General features: G+C 36.7%; 1 protein-coding gene across 1 annotated transcript in view; it reads right to left on the reverse strand.

The window, feature by feature from the left end:
* Window positions 1–443: 443 nt before the first annotated feature.
* Window positions 444–23,108, reverse strand: part of larp (La related protein) — a 167,800-nt gene continuing 145,135 nt past the window's right edge. The window contains exons 16-18 of the mRNA XM_083129634.1: window positions 21,621–21,730; window positions 12,477–12,610; window positions 444–8,508 (exon numbers count right to left, since the gene is read on the reverse strand). Coding sequence (XP_082985760.1) covers window positions 8,035–8,508; window positions 12,477–12,610; window positions 21,621–21,730 — 718 coding nt within the window. The 3' untranslated portion in view covers window positions 444–8,034. The remainder of the gene's footprint in view (window positions 8,509–12,476; window positions 12,611–21,620; window positions 21,731–23,108) is intronic.

Genomic DNA, 23,108 nt, shown 5'->3' on the forward strand with positions numbered 1-23,108 from the left:
CTATTTACAATTGTATTGAATAAAATGTACCATAAATTGGCATTTATTCTAGTGTGTTAACTTTCATTAACATGCTGATGTGAAATTATCATTTTGTGCACTAAAACACACCTAACATAATCCTGTGTCCTGTCCATGTGTTTCCATCCATCCAAATCCATCATATGAATGGCCTATCTGTTGTCATACATGCCATGTGGCTTTTAATTGCATGACATGTTCAGTTTGAGCCCTATCACCATGCTTTCTGGTGTTCGGGCCACTTCTTCTTTCAAAGTAGCTCCCAAAACAATTTTTTGGAGCTCACTGGAACTGCTTGCACAAAAGGCAATCTTGAGTGTTAACCATTTGGCTGTGTGGGAAACCTGAAACATCTCTAAAACCAACAATAAATTATCAATTAACAACAACTAAATTACAGAATCTGGAATAAGAACAGCAAATTGGTGATTATTAATTTTTTTTATTAATATTCACAAATTGATTAAAATGACTTTCCACAAAGTATATTATGTAAATAACACACTTGAAAGTGAAATAAAAAAAAAAAGGATTGATATAATATTTTTTTGAGATCTTTTTTCTTCTTTTTTTTCCAACTAACCAGCAACTATTTTATAAATCAGACTGTTAATGATCAACCAATTTTTAAGAACTACTCTCTGTATCACAATACCAAGCAGCAGGAGCAGATATGGTCAAAATAGCAAACAGATTTCTTGTTTTTACCCATAATGCATAATCACACAGAAGAAGACAGACGGGAAAAGAAGGGGAAAAAATTAATTTCCATATATCATATGTACAACAAACCACTGCACAGGGGACTAACAAATATGTATGCATATACTATGTACATGTGTAAATATTAGGCACAGGGATATATATATATATACACCCAATTTTGCATGGTTTTTATCATACATTTACTTAAGGCATTCGGTACAGAGTTCATGTAAATGTAAAAAAAAACAAAAAAAACCTGCACAATTTAAGATAAAAAAACGCTAAGAGATTTTCTTCTAGGAACCTGTGCAGATGAATATACACTTAACGTGGTTAAAATTTATTTAACATACAGGTTGCTAAGATACACACTTTTTTTCATTTATAGTATAGTACTAAACCAAAAAAAAAAAACCTTCATATTCTGTACTTCTCAGCTACCTACAGTTGCACCTCCACTTTACTATGAAAAAAACAAAAAACTGCTGCAACTACCTAAATTGATATTGGAACTGGGGGTGAACTCCCGTCATGTAATTATTCAGGAAATAAAAAGGCACTCAAAACTTCATTCTTCAAAACATACAAAAATGTATCTCACCATTCTATGGACACTGCTTACAAAAGTATCTAATTTCTCCCCCATTTAAAACTATTTTTAGATTTAGTTATCACCCAAATCACTTTGTTTACAAAATATGAAACCATCTTGTAGCAACCGCTTGAAACTAACTTACTCTTTATGTGTATCATTTTTTTTTACCAGTAATATAATCCAACTAGTTCTATGTCTAAATAACAAGAGAAAAAAAATGCACTTGCTGATAAAGGTACATCATTGATCTGATGCAACGTCCTACATTATGTTGCACCAGTTTTTTTTATTTTGTTTTTAGTGAAAGACCTTCCATCACGGGTTCCAGGCACCATGAACTCATGAATATATTTAAAAAATAAAATACACTTGCACACATACAAAGAAATAAAGTGCATACTTTCATTTATATGTTTGACAAAGGCTTTTTGATTTAAAACTCTTTTGTTATTTATTTTCAACATAAAGGGAAATAATGTATAAAATTATTTTTTCCCCCTCTTAAGGACTTAACTTTGAGAGTGACATCTATGTTACTTCAACACTGAATACAAACAAAAACAAAAAAAAACCTTAACTCAGTATCTAGCAACAAAGAACTATTGTATTGTTAGATGCAGGCTCACTATGTTTATAAGAATAGTTCAGAAAATACAACAAACAAGGCTGATGAGAAAGGATAGTGAAGAATCGTAATAAGGCAAAAAGGAAGTTTGCAGTAGAGTCTGGATAATGATAGTTTTTTTTTCCTGATTACATGCTTGGATAAGTGGGTTTGTGAATGGAAACAATGCCACATTCTGAAGCACCTGACCATTTCATTACAGTGTAAATTCAATATTGTTTAACTACTTTTAATGCGTAACATCATTGTTACTATTGCACTGAGCAATGGAAGAATAATATTTGTAATAATACTGTATATCCCAGTTTTCATGTACTGTAGTTTTTTGTTACACTGTTACCTCCAGATTTTCCCTAGATTATTCTGTATAGTCTGAATCTTTTTTTGTAATTCAAGTCCCATTTATCGGTACATTACGGCACATTCGAATTAATGTGAATTAGCACATTATCTGTAAATTACTAGTGAAATACTTTGTCATCCAGCATAAAGCAAAACATCTAACCACTGAACAAGATAATGGAAGTGAGGAAATTGATCCAAATAGTTGAGGTTGTTGAAGTGGAAAACGAAAAACATCAATCATTATAATTCTGCAATAAAGCCACCTGCACTATCAGGCCACATTTCTTCCAGTGTTGTAAATCTGTTACAACATACTTAGGCACCAAGATAAATTGTTAGCACACTTCTTTGCATTGTCTATCTTAATTTTGAAGAAATTCATCAGGAATATATCAAGAACATGTACTTTCTACTTGTTCAAATCAAAGTGTTATAACATAACTTTATCCTAATTGTTTAAAATATATTCTGTTGAACTTCTAAAGAATCTCAAAAACATTTAGTTTGAGACAACATATACTACATAGCACTGCAAGGGTTTTGCTTCAAAGAATACACACACAGAATTCAAATTCACTATTTCATAGCGCAAATCATAATTTCCTCCAGCACACACTTATTTTTTTTTACTTAACTGTTAACTTCTAAACAACACTAAAGAACAGCAAATCAGCATCATCCTGTATGCAATGCTACAATATAAGTGCAAATGGAATAATTCAATGCTAAGAGTGAATTCCTCTACCTAATACTGTTGAAGTGTTTAAACAGTTATTACAATTAATATTTTTGTCAGGGTTTGATGTCACATTTTGCACAAATTCAAGATCACTGCTGCTTTTATTTCCGTTACATGAACTCTGTGAATAATATCACCAGCCTTGCCACTTATATAAATGAAAGTAAGGTAACTAAAAAAAAATCACAATATATACACACACATATGAACAAGCTGTAACTAATACATACAACTGAGAATAACAGGAAGTGAAACAGTGATTACGAAGCCCTATATATATGTTTTTGTCAAACACCTCTTTAAAGACTGAAGTAAAGTGTTTCCCCACGTACATGTGTACAACAATGTCCATTATAATAATTGACCGACCCAACATATCAGAAAGCAATACAGCATAAGTCACATATTTGTCCAAAACCCACGTATCATACAAAAGAAAACCTTAAAACTAAAGGAAAAAAAACTACATGTATATCACACATTACTAAAACAAAGTTATGCTACTATACAGAAAACATGAGCAAGTAATCTTGAAAAATAGTACATAGTATGCCAATAACCCAACCTAGCCCTGTTTCAGATTCCTCCATTTTTATCATTATTTTCTCTTTTAAAAAAAATGCACAAAAAATCACTCAAGACTAGCTGGTCAGGCTTCTAGACCTTCAGTCACATTTCAGGATACCTCCAAGGGTGCTGAAAAAGGTACACTTGGGGATGGGAGATGTTGTTTGTCTCATATTTTACATATTTTGACAGGCAAATAATATGCCAAAATAATTTGATGGGGGGGGGGAAGTAATTATAATTGTAATTTCTAAATCTCTTAAATTACTTCCGAGTACATTTTTAATTTTTTATCACCATTTTGCACAGAAAACAAGCTGCTTAAACTTCATCAGAGTGGAACTGCTATTACATTAGAGTGAACCCAGTCAAAATTTATTTTACAAATCAAGGAAATTACCATACATATTTCATGCTAAAATTGCTACGATATTACTCCACTAGATACTTTTAAAATGAGTACCATACACTATAATTATTATTATGATGGAGATTGCCTACAATAAAACAATCTCAAGTCACATCCAATATTAATTTTTAAGTACTACTGTTATTATTAATTAAATTGTTTTATAAATATGCAATTTCTAATTGATAGTAGTAATTATAATTTGAAAACGATCATAAAGTTCCATTAACATTCTACAATAAGGTACAAGAATTTTCACATTTGAATACTGATCTATGTATTTTCTTAGCATGGGCAGAAGACAATTAAGAGTTATGCAAATAATTACTTTGTGGTACTATTCAATGTGACAGAAGTGCGAGAAAATAACAGTATTGCCTACCTTAGGACAAGACAATAAATAAAACTGATTCATGTTGGTTGCACTTTTTTTTTTATTATTATTTTTTTTTTTTAAAATCAAGATTTGCCAAAAATACCCTTGCAATACAGCACATCGGCAGTTTTTGAACACAAAGTGCAGAACTTGTCGATTTGATTTTTGTCATTTAGCATTACTTTTCTGCCACTTTTGGTTACTTGCGACTCGGATCTTTTTAGTTACCCAGTTGGAAGTAGTGAATTGTAACTGTGTACTGAAATGGAAAGCAAAGTGGCAACAGTGAAAGTGTGACACACAGTATACATTTATTTAAAGTATGGGTCCTGTCCATTTGTGCTGAGAATTGTGTTATCATTGTACTTGATTGTGTATAGAGGCTACCTTACTTGCCTGTGGGGGATGTAAACACAGAACCAGAAACAATGGAGTGTTTAAAACACAAACGTATCGGTAATGAAGACTGAAATTGTGTTCTCTACAGCACATGGTTTGGTTTGTAGACCATGTGCATATCTACCTTTGTAATTGCAAGCACACTCATTACCAGGAAGTTATTGCACTCATATCACCGGACTAACTTAAGTTTTTGCATGTACACTAAAGCAATCGTAATGGAGAATTGTATGTTACTGTCATGGCACACACCTGGACACAAATTTCTTTAAAAGATAACTACAGGATATTTTAGCATATCAAACATCATGAATGTTTGAGAACATTGCACTTCTTGTGGTCATAGTATCCGTGTTACCAGTCTTACCTTTCACAACATTTCTTATTCCTATAGATAGGATTGTTGCGTTATAGCAAATTGTTGAAAATTCAGATGCTTTAGTGTTAACTGTGTGTATTTGCAATGCAAGTGGCAAAACTGGACTGATAAACAATTTCAATGTCTTGCTGTCACTTTCTCTAGCACGTTAAGACCTTCTTACATAAAATATTACTGTATTTTCCCTTTTGGAGTGTAAATGGTGAACAAACCTTACTCGTGTTATCAGAGATGTACATATTTAATCAGATTGAGGAAAAAACATTTATTTACTTGTTGTCCACTTTGTAATAATCCTACTACAGTAACAGATATTAATGTTATTTTTGTCTTGTTTTGCTTCTAAAATTACAATTTGTAAAAACCTATACACAAGAGATCATCACAAAAACAACAGTGAAACAGACAATATTGGCAAAGGGAAACGTACAGTCACAGACAATTCTGGGTTGTAGTGGAGTTGTTACAACCCATAAGAGTCCGTGGCTGAACAACCGCTTATCTTTACTGTGAGTTGTTCACTGAAGCACAGAACATCTGACTGAAAATATAAAATGCGTGATTTATGGAATGTACGTGGAAAACCGTATCACTGTTTGGATACATATTTTGCAAGGCAAGTATTAAATCCCTGAAAAGTTTATGTTGGTTATTAATCACAGTTAATAATTACTACAGTGTCACACATAAAAGCAACAAATAAAACAAAAATGAAATGATCACATGATATCCAGCCACAATGGGAAGGGAATTGTGGGCTCAAAAATTATCTTTTTTTTGGTATTATGTAACTTCATCCATGTAAATTGAATTAGTATGAAATAACATATTTTCTTTTCAAACAGGAAAGGCAGGGGTGCCAGAAGTAAATAAGGATGATTATTATAATAAAACATTAGCAATTCTTCATAGTATTGGATCTTTCAAATTTTGCTAAATTTTAATGTAAGTACAGATGCTATTTTCATAACTTGATATTAATAACATTAGCAGCTCAGAACTTAAATTTGTACGAACTCTTAAAACCTATTTGAGTGTAGAATTCTATTTCAACACCATCTATTTGTCTTCTACAATTAAAAAAAAAAGGGGCCCAGTAAAACATTTTTTAACGATAAAACATACGCCACTACACATGTATGTCAAATCATTAACGGAATACACATACACAGGTTAAACTATTATATTGTTGAAACTAGCGATCTCCCATACCCTAGTCTAGTCTAAAGCACCCTTGTCATACATGTTTTCACAAACACAAGCACAATTAAATCGGGGGAAAATATAATCATGGCAACATGGGAATTAACATTTGACTCAAGAGACACCTGACTTTTACAATTGTTCAGGAACCAAACCTCACTATATTCTGGCACAGACAGCCATTAGTACGTTTCCTCCACTTCTGCAACCTATATGCTGCTAGTTAGTTAACACTAAATTCCTCCTCACGCACACACAAATGCACACATATATATATATCATACTGCAACATACATATATATAATATATAGATATAACTAGTTCTTTCATATGTTTATATAAGAATTACTCTGTGCTTGAATCTAATAAAAAGTGCAAAAGTCACTACACTACACAAGCTATGAAGTTTTCATTCTGAAAGTCAGCCTTTTTAGTTTTAGGAAGCATTTTCTTTAGAAAAATCATCACATGAGGTGAGGGAAAACAAATCGAAAATAAAAATGTTATTATGCAACGTGCAATCGAACTAAATCGAAACTGTTCACTTATGTACACAACTAATTTGATATTGCTGTGGAAGTGGCTATACACTGGGAAGTTTCAAGATAAGCAACTGGTAGATGATGCTAACATACCTGAGAATCAGCCTAACCGTGTACAATAAGCATGCCAATCATATGAACGTCACATATGAAGCTGCTGATTGTACAACTGCAATCTACGTTTCAAGTCCTCTCAACAACATCCAATTTCAATGTGCACTATACTGAGTGAATACTGTGCAACATAATCTCTCAGAAACACTGAGAGTCAAGTGCTAGGTTGTGCAATTAAAAATATGTTTTCTTTACAAACTATCATGTTCACATATGTAATAACAATTGCACACAACGTTATGATCTGAATGCACTGGTTGTATTTTTTGACCTCTTAAATGGAAGACATGATACACTTAACTAAATCTAACAAATTTCATATATATATTTATACAACTATCGTATCGTAAAAACAATACTTATGTATGATAGTGGTAGTCCTCACATACATCAGTATTTTCACAGTGAGCTCAACAATTATGCAACATGTGTTACCAGAATAAATTCCTGAAGCAGTATTATTTACAATTATATTTAACTTATTTACACATAATATAACTGGCAGAACCCCCACCGTAACTACTTGTGTTGCTCGAGGTTTGGCACCAATTGCGAATTGGCTAGAATAGTTACAGACAACCATAAACGGTACATAGAACTATGGCAAGACTTCCAAATACGAAGTTGGCTCTGTAAATATAATGAACAGTTTCCTTTCACCTACAAAAATCTTCCGTTTCTGTCTATCTCTAGAAAATTTATTTCCAATGAAAATATATATATGTATATCTATACCTAGTATTCAACAATACTTCACTTGACAATATGGTCCTTACGTTACAGTAATATCAAACCTATACTATTTTTTATTAGTATTATTTGGCATTGTTGCAGTATGAACGTCACAGACACTTAACTTCATTACGGTTAATGGTTGATCAAAATATAGTGCATATTCCATTTTCTCTCTACATGAATAATCGAAACATATATGTTACTTAAAAAGTCTTGTAGTCAACCTTATACTAAGGTAAACCGGTTGCAGAAATGGAGTGGCATATTCTTTTGTGGTAACTTAGCTGTTACATCTTGGTGAATTTCCGGTACCATTGGTTGTTACTGATGTCGCTCGGGATGACGAGGAGTCTGCCTGCTTCAGACAAGAGTTCGTCTTAGCTGCTTGCGTAGATTGACACTGTTTCGCATTCGCATTGCCCTGTGCTGCAGAGTTTTCACCGTAACCACTTCTTTTTTTAGAAACACCCTCACTGGTCGCTCGGTTTGGAACACACTCCTTCGTCGACGGATTTGTTTGCTTTTGGGTTAACCTCGTGTCACTTAGCGAACTTGACTTACTCCCCATGCTAACAGTCACTGTCATAGAACCACCAGACGATCGCCTCAGTCGATTTCCACCAGGTTTCATGCTGCCTCTGTGCCTGTATCGGGCATCGCTCTGACTCTCGGACACGCTTCGGTTGCGTTTGGGAGCAGGCGAGTGATCTGCTCCTGAACTGTAAGCTTGACCGAACTCATTCTCATCACCAGGCTGTACATGAGGAATGAGATATTAATTGATACTCTATCGTTATTAGTCAATGTAGGTGCATAGGTAAAATTATGAATAGACATATGCATATTTCATTTTTGACACAAACACAAAATGTGAAATAACCTGCTATAATTTTAATTTGTCATGTATTTGGCACATTTTCCTAACAAGTTTTGTCAAAATGATGCAAAAAAACAAAAAAACTGCAAAATGTTAAATGAACTCTTAAACACCAAATTTACAATCACTCTGATAAGTTCACTTTTTATTTCTCCGTGCAAATTTTCTTAGCAATCGATTTCGTCACCCGTTTGGTGGTTTCGTGAGACATGTACTGTCTTGCTGCGGGTGGCATGGTTTCTTCTTCTGCTTGTGTTCACGTTGGCGCGGTCCTTTCACTTTCTGTCCTTCTGGTGTGGGTCACGCTGTCCACAGCAAGACAGTTCATGCCTGACGAAGCCACCAGATGGGTGGCAAAATTGATTGCGAAGAAAATTTGGTGGGAAAAATGAACTTATCAGAGTGCCTATCTCTGCATAATCACAAAACAGATAACTTCAGATACAACTAAATTTACGGTTTATTTACTGACACACCACTTTCTGAAGTCTGAATTATCGTGAGAGTTACGCAAATTGCAGAAAATTCATTAATTCTGATGTTAATATTTCAGATGCAAAAATGAACTCCTTTTACACACTGATAAACTTAATACTACATAAAATGTGCACCTAGAAGGGAAATGTTTATTTTCTGTATAACTAGAGTTTATATATCAAATTTAGGGTTACATTCACCATTTTAACACCAAAATGCCATTTTATACACCACTTTCGACCCTAAAATGTGCGCTATTTTGTACAGAAATCTTGATCGTTTATTCGCCATAAATGTGAAACCTTAAATTTACTGATCCAATATGTCTGTAAATACACTTCGCAGCAAAAAAAAAAATCTCCTAGTGATAAAATCTAATATTTTCTTTCAATCCGTATGTTTTATTTTTTTTTTGTAATTATTTTGACAATTGTACATAATAATAATAATAATAATCCGTTGCGCAACAGCCCATGAAGGGCCTAGGCATACCTATCGACTGCCGGTCTCCCTCCTACGCTTTCCTTCGTCACCTCTAAGCATGGAGATCTTCAACCAGTATTGGAATAGTTGGGGGGTCAGCCCGACGTATCCCCAGCCGTTATAGTAGGTCCTCTCGACCGGATTACGCTCACTCACTCGGAGCTTCCCAATTTCCTCACGATGGTGGGTTGCCACCGGCCCTATACGTAGGCCGAATAAATTCCGACCAGAGCCGGATTCGAACCTACGCCGTCCCGCAGCGAACGATCTCAAGACGAGTGAATGCCTTAACCCGCTCGACTACGGAGGAGGACACAATTGTACATACTGTACGTAATTTTATCAGTGATATTTTACTTACTCTAACAATGAAGAAATAAACAAAGAAAGTGGTTAGTTGATTAAATTGTTAAGCTTTATGGCCTTTATTGCCTGCCGCTATTGTTTAGTTATTTCTTGAAAAATGTAATATACTCTACATTTGCAATAAAAAATATAACAAAGAATTAACATAATATGGGTCACAATAGTAATAATAATAATGTGCAAAAATGTAGGAAAGTGTAAGAACTCCCTCCTTCATCTACATACGTGGGTCGTACCGAAAGTAATGCGAAAGTGGTCATAACCTCCTTATTAACTGATTTAGATCGTTCAAATTGCACATGTAGTTGGAGTGACTCTTCCTCTATACAAACCAGCTACTCAACATAGTCTCCATTTAAAGCTATGCATTTGCACCATCATTGAACCCAACTCTAGAATCCTCTTTGAAAAAAGTCCGGTGTGCACTGTCCGACATCCACTTCTTCACAGCCACTTTCACCTCTTCTGTGTCATCAAATCGTTGTCCCCGAAGACTGTCCTTCGTGGGACCAAACAAGTAGAAGTCTGAGGGTGCCAGATCTGGCTGTACGGTGGATGGGGAACCACGGACCAACCCATTTTGCCGATTACCTGATTTCTTGTCAAATAGGTGTGTGATCGCGCATTGTCATGTTGAATGTGGATCGCTTTCAGACTCTTGTGCGGTCTCTTCCTTCTAATGGCTTTCTAAGCTTATGGAGTGTCTCAATGTACCGCTCGCTGTTGATGGTATGGCTGCATTCCAGGAAATCAAGGAGAATGACGTGCAATCAACTCATCCACTCGCTGACGATTCGTGTCAGTGGTCGCAGTTTATGGGTCTCCCAATGCGCGGTTTGTCTTCAATGCTGGTTTCCCCTTCTGTAAACTTCTTCATCCACGTGTGCACATTACTCTTGTCAATGGTGTCATCTCCGTACACATTCTGGTCTTCTGTGGGTGTCGGACAGTGCACACCGGACTTTTTTTCAAAGAGGATTCTAGAGTTGGGTTGAACAATGGCGCAAATGCATCGCTTTAAATGAAGACTATGCTGAGTAGCTGGTTTGTATAGAGGAAGAGTCACTCCAACTACATGTGCAATTTGAATGATCTACATCAATTAAGAGGTTATGACCACTTTTGCTTGCTTTCGGTACGGCCCTCGTAGTATGTACTTTAAAATAACACACTAACTGTTGTAAATATTACATTGTTGAAATAAATCCACAAGTGAAGAAATAATTACTGCTTCAAAGAAAATTTTTACACTTTATTACTAGGGGGTGATCCTTTTTTGCCGCCGACTGTATTAGGGCTGAGCTGATATCACTGTATTGGTATGGGGAAGTGGAAGTATTGGTTCAATTTAATCACTTTTTGGAGTCTGGGTATCTCGTGAGGTCAGCAAAAATACCATTTGACACTTGCACAGTCTAATTATTCTTTGAAATGATGCAAAATGCATGATTTTATTTAATTTTGGAATAATCTCTCACATAATTAATCAAATATTTTAAAGCTAAGGTTAGTGTTTAATTACAAGGGAATACTTATGTAAAAAAATTATGGCGTTTCAGGGTTCCCGCTCATTTTGGCAATAAGGAAAAATCCTCACTTTTCCAGGTTTTCCAGGCAATTGTCCTATAAATTTTCAGAACACTCTGTGAACATGTTGATAATGGAATTTTAAGTATCAAACAGCACTTGCTATTCAACGAAAATTCTCTTTATTCAACACTGTTCAAATGAAATGAACAAAAATAGCTATAAACACATTTTTATGTTGAATATTTCCCACCATGAAGAGAGAGGAAAAGGGAGAAATTTGTTCAGGTTTTGGGATGTCAGGGTGTCCACTCATTTTGTCAAAATAAAACTCCCTATTTCCAGGTATTCTCAAATAAGTTTCCCGAGCATTTCTTTTTAGTATTTTAACTGTCTGTAACTCAGCTTGGAGCACACTTCTTGAATGAAAATATGAAATAAATGGTTCCACTTACAAGAAACCCCATTATTTTTAAGTATTTCTATTTTACTTACAAACATATGTTGTATACTGCATCTAAAGATATCAGATACAAATGTATCCAATTAACCCTTTCCAGACTCCCCATCACTCGTTATGAAATTCAATTGTGAATGAACGACGGGGCTGTCACCACATCTCTTGTGCACGTGTGTTGTAACGACTCTTTCAAATTTGAACTTGATAATGCACCCATTTGGATATTCTGAACATTTTGGATAATCTGGATATTTCAGACAATCTGATCCAGATAATCCAGATATTTGAAAACCAGGTAGAAAATTATCCGATATCCAGAAAAATAATTATCCAGATTTGGCCATCCCTAGTGAGGAACCTCTTTAGAGAATGTAAATTGTTTTCTGTTTGATAGAACTTTTTATGACTGTGCATCGAAATACAGAAACAATTACAAAACATATCCTGAGCATACAGAAGTTACAACCAAATGCACACACTGTAACAAAAGTTTTAAAGGCAATATACACTCAGCAATATTTTTGGTACTTACAGCAACAACACGGAAGTCCTCTATGCTCTTGAAGTTACGAAGGTAGCCTTCAAGTTTTGGATCCACAAAACACTTCCCACTATGTTTGTAGTATTTCAAGAAAGCCCAAAATTTTTCCAAGCCATACAATTGACCTGCAAAAAATTATTCCAGTCTTAATTTTGATTGAATTACAGTACTTGTAAAGCACACATCTGAAAAAATTGCATGTACATATCTTGTGATGCAACTATGTCAATTATATTGTATGTGGAATTGTCACAAGCTGCTACTAACCAGGGATGGATGGATATCGGAGATTTGATTTTGCAAACAGAACAAATACGTCAACAAAAATGTCATCAAAAGATGTCTGGAATGTGTGAATGCAGTTGGCCACCACTTTGAACAACTCTTATAACACAGGTTAGAACTCATTATGCAATATAAATATAATTGTCTGCATGCTAAAGATATGTGACTGCAAATAAGCAGGACATCACGGGTCGAAAATGCAGGCATCCACATCATGCTGCACAGTCTGCAGGTGCACACTATCTCAGCCCAGAATCACAACAAATGCACTGTATATAATCAAATATTGTGACACGATAAATACTGCTAAAATGTTGTCACAATATATCGAAAACATGATATATATCGCCAAATATCGTGACAATATATAATCTAGTTGATATCGCCTGGATGATATTTTTTCAATACTGCGACATATCGCCCAATACTACTACTAACATATTACAACACATTCATATTGTACAAATAGATGGGTGGAGAGTATAATACCAAATAATTTAATTAAGATAAATTAGCATTTTAAAAGTAAAGCCTGGATTTTTAGCTGTCCTCCACATTCCCAGACAGCTTTTGCAGATTCCTTTATTGAACACTAAACTGATATTTTCATAAGTGTTTGTGTTACTACAGTGTTCATATTATAGGTCTTGATTGATTGATTTAGTGTTTTAAGTCCACTTTATGCACAATAAGGCTAATCGGGACTGGACCTACAGTTTAAAGTGGGATCCGAACCACTATGTGCCTCCACTGGGTATCGAACCTGGGACACCTTGATTACAAGGCAACAACGCTACCACTGCACCATCGGGGAGGCATTTATAGGTCTTGAAAAAGATATATGAAGCAAGGAAGCATCGAGGATATTCAAGAAGGAATGTTCTGTTTACATATAAACGAGGGATGAGGCCATATGAAATTTTGGCCAATACCGATAACCGATCCGATAAAACATTCCAAGTAGCTCTTGAAGAGCCTGATTGATTCACTGACCTCCTTAATAAATGTGCATATCGAGGTGACTACAGTGCAAAAGAAATTGCACATTTAGACATTTACTTGTTTAAAAAGTAGGGCAAGAGACCGGCTGCAAGTTCGAGCAACAGGTGGTCGAAGAGAAAATCCTCAGCATTTTAAGATAATGCAACTGTCGAAGATGGAACTTTTATCAGCAGTGTGAAGAAGAAGGAAATGACCCTTGCTTTACGTTTTACTATGCAACAGACAATAATAAGGGAAATATTTCCTATGCAGTAAATAGCATTATATATATATATATATATATATATATATATATAAAAATCAAATAAGGTAAAAGGAAACACTCACCGGACAGTAGGAAAATTCAAAATTTTCGCTAGTTTATAGCATCATCGGTGTGAGAAGAAACAGAAGACGGAACCGGAACCGGAACCGAATATATATATATATAATGGATAAAAGCAAGGAGGGCCAAAAGGGCTAAGTAAAAATCAAATAAGGTAAAAGGAAACACTCACCGGACAGTAGGAAAATTCAAAATTTTCGCTAATTTATAGCATCATCGGTGTGAGAAGAAACAGATGACCGGTTCCGTCTTCTGTTTCTTCTCACACCCATGATGCTATAAATTAGCGAAAATTTTGAATTTTCCTACTGTCCGGTGAGTGTTTCCTTTTACCTTATTTGATTTTTATATTGTAATGACTGCCTACCGGTAGAAATAGGGAGCCACCACATCATGAAGGCAACAGTGCTTCCGGGAACCAGTTGGGCCACAAAACAAAACAAATCAAAAAAATTAAATCCACGGCTAGCTACACATACAACCTCAACTGGCTCCTTGTAACACAACATATGTAACTGAAACTTAACATTAGGAGGTAAATCGAGATGCAAACACAATCATTATTATTTCCATAATTTTAATTTCTATTAGTTTGGCTAACTATGCAAGGTGACCAAAACTGATCCAAGAATCAAGACCTATAAACATATTGATAAAATTTACACACACTGTCACAAACTAAATTAGCAATGAAGAGTTGAAATTATTTGGCCAATTACATAATGCATGCAGTACGCGTACTACACTACAGTTTGCACATTACCTTGTCTGCCGATGCACATTAGAAAGAAAAATATATATAAGCGCGCACTGAGTTCATCGTTGGGGCCCAGTCTTCTAATATGGTCCTGATGTCACGTTTGAAGAGATATGGAAGGGGGGGGGGGGTAATAGATGAAATGATAGCGGTCCTTCTGTATACCAGCTACAACCACTGGTGGGTTCCTTGGTCGTCTCCGGTTCAGCCCATTTCAGAGCGCTTGATTACTGTATAAGCTGTTCTGCAGGCATCTTAACGTTTGACTCGCCGTACTTGACGATGCTTCAACACTTTCCCGTTCACGCATCCGAGCGTCAACAAATCAGCACTGCACACAGTTCGTACTTGGCGCTGTTTTAACACTTGCACGTTCACACGCCCGAGCGTCAACAGATCCGCACTGCTCTCGTATGCGTACAAGGCAAAGAATCAAAGAACTTTTCGAGAGCGACCACTTTGCCTCCTTACTTCTTCACCGTTAAAACTTAGACTGTCTGTCCCAGGACTCTCCACACTCCTGGAAACACTATTTTGCACTATTGTGCTCCTCTGACCAATCAGGAGCTTGCACTTTCTTCTCCATTATGCACTACTGACGCACTATTGACAATGAACATGGAATGGAGGGTGTGTGACATCGCAAGTTTACAACGTTATATATAACTCACCCTTTTACTAAAGTCGACAGAAACATGCCTAGGTTCGAAATTTATGAAGGTAAATAGTTCTCCATTGAGCTTAATTCTGAAATTTACGCAAGGGATGTTTTCGAAATGGTGACAGGCTTGTAAATATTCGAGAGACAAATATATGATCTCACAGATGGACAGAGAAAAGGCTTGACGTGAGAATGTCTGAAAATATGGTGCGACTCGAATCGGAAGAGACCCCCCCTAGAATGGAGGGTGTGGAGCCATCTAGCATGGAAGAAAATCACTAGATTTAGAAAGTTGAAAGAGGAAAAGACAAAGTGATACCTTTACATACTTATGCCGGTGAAATTTTGATATGCCTGGCAACACTGACGTCCAGACGCGCATTTTGTTGGGGAGACCTAGCTCTATTGTTACATTTTTTCAGCTTTCTAGACTGGCTGCTGCATTCTGTCCCTCGGCCGTGAAAGTCGCATGGTGGTAAATTCACATACTGTGACAGCACCATGCTGTGCGAAGGAGGTGGTCAAAAATAGGGGTGACGTCCATGAGAGTTCCCACGACCCACGCTAACTTTCGAAAAAAAAAAAAAATAATAAACCTTGGGGTGGACGCTGGGAAAAGTCTATCACAGAACCCCCCTTTCGGATTAATCACGATGAAAATCTGAATATTCTATACAGTAAATTATTTGGGGCATGTGCCTGTTCACCCCCTCACAGTACGCCGAAAAAAATATACAAAAATTTACTGGGGAGAACTTACAAAATATAATCCTTATGAATAGACAATATACAGAAACAAAATTAAATTTATACATGTAACCATAAAAATAGAAATACAAAAGGTTTAAATATTCACAAATACAAAGAATAGACAAGTACATAAAAGAAAATAAAGATTCCCTTCTGGATCCGGAAGAGGTCTTTCCACTTTCTTTCCTTTCAAACTGTTCCTGGAAGGGTCGCAAACGACCTGTGGTCATTCATTCATTCGCCGGCGACCTTCAGCCAAGGATTCCTTCCTACAGCTTTTCTACAAAAGGACCCCTCTTGTTAGCCGCACAGTCATAACCTGATGTCTTCCTTTTTCCAATATTCCGAAAAAAATATATACATTTATAATCTTCTTATCCTCTTCCCTTTTCTTTTCACTAATTGCTGGCGAATGCCTTTTTTTTTTTTCATTATTATTTCCAATTGACACTTTAAACATGATGCACATTACAATTAAAAAAAACACTAATGATAATAATAATAATAATAATAATGACAATAATACTAATACTAATAATACAATAGAGAAACACTAAAATCACTAAATTACATTTAAATTCCATCATCAGCCTCACTGTGCTATTCCAGTGTTGCAGTGTACCGGCGTAGGTTGGTGGTGTTGTAAACACCAATCTCCTTGTTGCTTCGTGGGTTGGACACGAGATATGCATTGGGCCCTACTTCCTTCACCACCACGAATGGGCCTTCAAAGAGATGCACGAATTTTCTGTAGATCCCTTTGTCTACATTTGAGGTTGCAACGGACCTTTTTAGAACATAGTCTCCTTTGTTGAATGTTGTCAAGTGTCCTTTGTCGTGCTGTTTCTTTCTAGCAGCCGCAGCTTTTTCTAGATTTTCCCTGGCTCTCATTAGCTTTACCTCGCGACTGGAATCGTCGTTTAGTCGAGGGATATTGAATATTCTCCTTATTTCCTCCTCCGGGTTTCTGTTGAGAAATAGCTCGTAGGGAGCGTATCCCGTCGAACTGTGCACGGCCAGATTCATGCACTTTGTGATGTCCGGAATGTGTTGCGGCCACTCACAATGTTTGTCCTTTAAGCTAATGCGAAAAAGCCTCCCTATCTCCCTCATGGTTCTCTCCACAGGGTTAGCTCTAGGGTTCTTGGCACTAATGAATCGCACTTCGATTCCCCTCTCATTCAATTCCTGCTTCCATCTCTTCCCCGTAAACTGAGTCCCTTTGTCTGTGAGGAACGTCTTTGCATTCGGACAAAGTACTAAAAAGTCATTCACAATCTTATTTAGGACTGCGTTTGTTGTGGCTTTCTTCAACGGATAAACCATCACAAACTTGGAGAAGACGCACAGAAGTACCAGGCAGTACTGGAGACCGTATCTCGCCTTCGGTAGTGGACCGTAGAGATCAGCTGATATAATTTCGCCAACGTTATTTGCCACCACTGGGTGTATCGGTCCTTTCATTTCCTGGTTAGAATATTTCGTCCGCAGGCAGAGATCACATGCATTCATGTGCTTCTTGACGCTTGCTCTCATCTTCTTCCACGTGAAGAATTCGGAGATTGCAACGTGAGTTTTCTGTTGTCCGTAGTGGCCTCTCTTGTGATAAAAATCCATTATGCCATCCGCTAGGCACTTCGGAATGCAAATCTTGAACACTCCGTTTTTCTTTTTGCACAAGATGTCATCTTTTATCACATAACGAGAATTTTCTTCTCTCTCCTCTTCTTGGTGTCCCTCTAGGGATCGAACTATTGGCCCTAGCACATCGTCTTCTCGTTGCAGCTTCGGAAGGTCCTGCATCCTCCTTTTCAGATCCTCTGGAGGTCTGAAATGTATGGCCGCTATGACCTCACACGGTTCCTTTGTGCCACCGCTTTCCTCTATCTTCCCATTACTAGGATACCGAGATAGATGATCTGCGAGATTAGTGTTGCCCTTTATGTATTCAATAGTAAAGTCAAATGACTGAAGTAGCAGTAACCACCTGGCTATCTTCGGATTCGTGAGGCGGCACGTAAAGAGAAATTTCAGTGCTTTGTGGTCTGTGCGAATCACAAACCGCCACGCTGTAATGACTGCCTACCGGTAGAAATAGGGAGCCACCACATCATGAAGGCAACAGTGCCTCCGGGAACCAGTTGGGCCACAAAACAAAACAAATCAAAAAAATTAAATCCACGGCTAGCTACACATACAACCTCAACTGGCTCCTTGTAACACAACATATGTAGCTGAAACTTAACATTAGGAGGTAAATCGAGATGCAAACACAATCATTATTATTTCCATAATTTTAATTTCTATTAGTTTGGCTAACTATACAAGGTGACCAAAACTGATCCAAGAATCAAGACCTATAAACATATTGATAAAATTTACACACACTGTCACAAACTAAATTAGCAATGAAGAGTTGAAATTATTTGGCCAATTACATAATGCATGCAGTACGCGTACTACACTACAGTTTGCACATTACCTTGTCTGCCGATGCACATTAGAAAGAAAAATATATATAAGCGCGCACTGAGTTCATCGTTGGGGCCCAGTCTTCTAATATGGTCCTGATGTCACGTTTGAAGAGATATGGAAAGGGGGGGGGGGGGTAATAGATGAAATGATAGCGGTCCTTCTGTATACCAGCTACAACCACTGGTGGGTTCCTTGGTCGTCTCCGGTTCAGCCCATTTCAGAGCGCTTGATTACTGTATAAGCTGTTCTGCAGGCATCTTAACGTTTGACTCGCCGTACTTGACGATGCTTCAACACTTTCCCGTTCACGCATCCGAGCATCAACAAATCAGCACTGCACACAGTTCGTACTTGGCGCTGTTTTAACACTTGCACGTTCACACGCCCGAGCGTCAACAGATCCGCACTGCTCTCGGATGAAATTTTGATATGCCTGGCAACACTGACGTCCAGACGCGCATTTTGTTGGGGAGACCTAGCTCTATTGTTACATTTTTTCAGCTTTCTAGACTGGCTGCTGCATTCTGTCCCTCGGCCGTGAAAGTCGCATGGTGGTAAATTCACATACTGTGACAGCACCATGCTGTGCGAAGGAGGTGGTCAAAAATAGGGGTGACGTCCATGAGAGTTCCCACGACCCACGCTAACTTTCGAAAATAAAAAAAAAAATAATAAACCTTGGGGTGGACGCTGGGAAAAGTCCATCACAAAATAAATTATATATATATATATAATTCTGAATTCTGCAATTATCACATTGCCGTGCACACCAGTGGCGGAGAATAAGCTGGGAAGGGGGGGTCACTTTTTTTTTTTTAAGTTGTCCTATGGTTTTTGTTAGTTTTCAAGAATGTATCCAGAACTGGTTGCAACATTTTAGACGTCAAAGGAAAAGAAGAAGGATTCACTTCCACCCTCGCCTGTAATCACCCCGTGTACACACACATAAGCAACAAAATCGTGACTGAAACAATCTGCATCGCCCATCCCCCTCCCCCCCCCCCTACACGTTTGCTGAGAGGAAAAGTCACTCAGCCAACGGAACACTTTTTTGGCAAATATTACGACATCGGCACAGTTAGGAAAACGTATGAAGTGGGGAACGGGAGTTATGATGCACGTAAGATCGGAGTAAACTTTTGCAGAAGCTTGGGTGACAAATCATTAAGCGGGTTGATGATCTTTAGTTGGCCTATGTGGCTTTGATCATCTCTAACAGTTTTCGCTTTTTTATGAAGTGTTACAGGGAACAACGAACACGTTTTGAATGAAAGTGGTTACCGGAAGTTGTCGGCTACAAGGCCAAGAGTTGCTCACTTACTGGAACCTGCTGAACTCTAGGTCAGAGCTGGACAGATGGGCCAGACTTCCAGGCACCACGCATCTGTATTTTGGAACATTACTGTGATCTTATCTCTAATTTCTCAAGGTGGTGGATTATCGATACACATAGACAAAGACTGAAAGCCCAGCAAAGTCATTTCGGGCTGCTCCCCCCCCCCCCATCCAGTTGTCAGCAGCTCTAGCCGTTGGGGATGGGATAAGATTGGCATGCTTAGGGGAGGGTAGAGGGCAACTAAAAAGAGAGGTGCATTATTACATAAGATGAATTATATTAAATTAAACTATAATTAGAAATAGTATCACAAAAACTTTCCCTCTTAATAATCTTTCTCACTCTCCCAGTAAAACATACATGAAACCTATCATCATCTTATTACCCTATAACTGAAAGAATTAAACTTTCCCCGATGGTATCAAACCCCATAGTGCACCATACACCAAAATATAATATAATTAAGCCTTGTTTCCATGATATGAAAAACTAAATATGCTGACCAAGGCAGTAATTTATTTTATTAAAAACATAAACTGAACGTAACGTTTCAACCTTCTAGCAGAGTCTGAAGAAGACCTTGCTAGAAGGTTGAAACGTTACGTTTAGTTTATGTTTTTAATACAATAAATTATTGCCTTGGTCAGCATAGTATTTAGTTTTTCAAAATATAATAAAAAGGTAAGCTAATTAAGCTAGACACCACACATATGACGGTTCATATTGCTATCACTGAAGCTTGGTGTGGTGGTGTCTATTTTTTAGATCAGACCCACTTGCGAGTGGTAGAGTGCTCATAAAGGGAATGAGTGCGAATAAAACTAGTGCAAAAAATGTATTTTTTGGCCAATTTCCTTCAGTTTTTCCAATTTTTTCACAGTTCCTGGGAAAAGGGTCGTTACTTTGAGAGGGTCGTTATATCCGGGGTCGTAGAATCAAGAGTTGACTGTAATAATTTTATGAAGATCCAAATATGTTCTCATAAAGTACTAAAAACATTTAAGGTAAAAAACATTTAGTTTTAAAATAATCCCAATAAGAACAAAATTATTGCGAGGTAAATCTTGTTTACCTTTATTTTGTTCTTTGTGAAAAAAAGTTATTAATGAACTTCATTTCCCATTAGTTTTCTGCATTGTTTCCACATGAATTCTTGTACTCTTCTTCCATTGCTTTCACTACTCCTTCTAACATGTTGACTAGCATCACTTTTCGATGTAAAACCTTTTTACACATTTTAGTACTGCATTGGATGTGATGGAATGGGGTTTATGGTACAATGGGATCCATGAGTATTACGGTACAAATTGTCCATCACCATGTTCGTACACTTTATTTGACCAAATAACCGCTTCAAGAATTAAAAGAAAACTCAAAACAAGCTGTTGGCAACTTCTGCACCAGCATACATAAAAATCCATCGCTTAAAAACACACAGGATGCAAGATAAAAATAATGAAAATAGTCATGCACAATTTGCAAGGTAATACTCATGGATCCCACTGTACAACAAGTTATTTTGGAAAGGAAACCAAAATGCTTACCACTTTCATAATCGCGTATCGTTTCTTCTTGAAAATCATTGTATACTTCCGGACGGAACTTGGTCTCCAACCCATAACTATAAAACCTGAACAAGCATTCTATACCATATCTGAAAATGAAAATAAAAATTACGGTTACAGTGTGCATTTCACATTTATTTAAAAATGTGTAAATACTCTTACATAGAAGTTCAATGCAATATGTTATCTACTTTGTGATCAAGAAGCATACATTAGTATCTTGGGTACATAACATTTTTTTATGGTTATTTTCCAAATTAAAGAGGCATTACAAAACAAACTAGCTTTCTTTTTAAAGTTTGGGAAAAAACAAGATATATATGTGTAGATAAAAAGAGAATATAGCATTCTTACTTTGATGGACTTTTCTGCCAGAAAAGGGTATAAAAAAACCCTGGATCAATCAATTAATAACAGAGCAATATGCACCAGAGATGGACCGATATGGAATTTTGGCGATACCTATAAAGTACTGATATAAAATTTACTGATACTGATATTCTACCGATCCAATATAAAATTCCAAATGGTTCTTGAAGAACCTGAATTGTTCATTGACCTCATTAATAAACATTTGTTTACAGGTGACTGCAGTGCAAAAGAAGTTGCATATTTAGACATTTACTTTTTTAAAAAAGTAGAGCATGGAGATTATTCATAAAATTTATAACAAAACTGACAGAATTTTGCACTAAATTATAAGATATTTATAGATATATTGGATAGCAAAATAATCTGTAATTTTACCAATATGCCTACATCGGCCCCGATAGCAACAGAGTACCGATTAATCTGTCCCATCCCTAATATGCACCAAGGCTGGACACTGTAATTAGAGGTTATTTATAGAAATATTGCATTAGTAAAATTAGTTGTAGTAATAAACCAATGTTGACAGATAGGAAAAGGCAAAGGTTATACTGTCTCATTCCTGTATCATTTGTGGATCGTTCTTCACATTCTTCACCCCCCTTTTCTAACCATACATCAAACCTGGATTCAGGTATGCATATTAAAAAATGTGTGTGTTTTATTATGCATTATTCTATATAAAAAAATGATTTTAGAATGTTTGAAAAATTCTACATGTACGAGGGTTACAGCAAAAGTCATGGCAACATTTTTTTTTCCCCGCAAGAATATGAGACCAGCATGAAAACGCAAAACATACAAATGGAAGGGGGGCAGTGTATGGTATTGTGGAATGTATGAACAGTGCAGATCTAGTGTACCAGGTGTGGGATAGGGAAGTGAGAAAACATCCTTAAAGACAGCATCGTGCCCACAGGTGTTTACAAGTCTGAAAGCACAGGAACATTAAAAGAGGCACATATTACGGTATGGCATTGCTCTCCCACAGTTTCCACCAGCTTCCTGTGGCATTTTCTGGCATTACTTTACAGAATGATGGCTATTTTGATACCTGAACGCTGTTCACGGCGTGGGACGATGGTTGACTTAACAATA

The sequence above is a fragment of the Lepisma saccharinum genome, chromosome 10, assembly GCF_977018435.1.
Source record: "Lepisma saccharinum chromosome 10, izLepSacc3.1, whole genome shotgun sequence".
NCBI lineage: Eukaryota > Metazoa > Arthropoda > Insecta > Zygentoma > Lepismatidae > Lepisma > Lepisma saccharinum.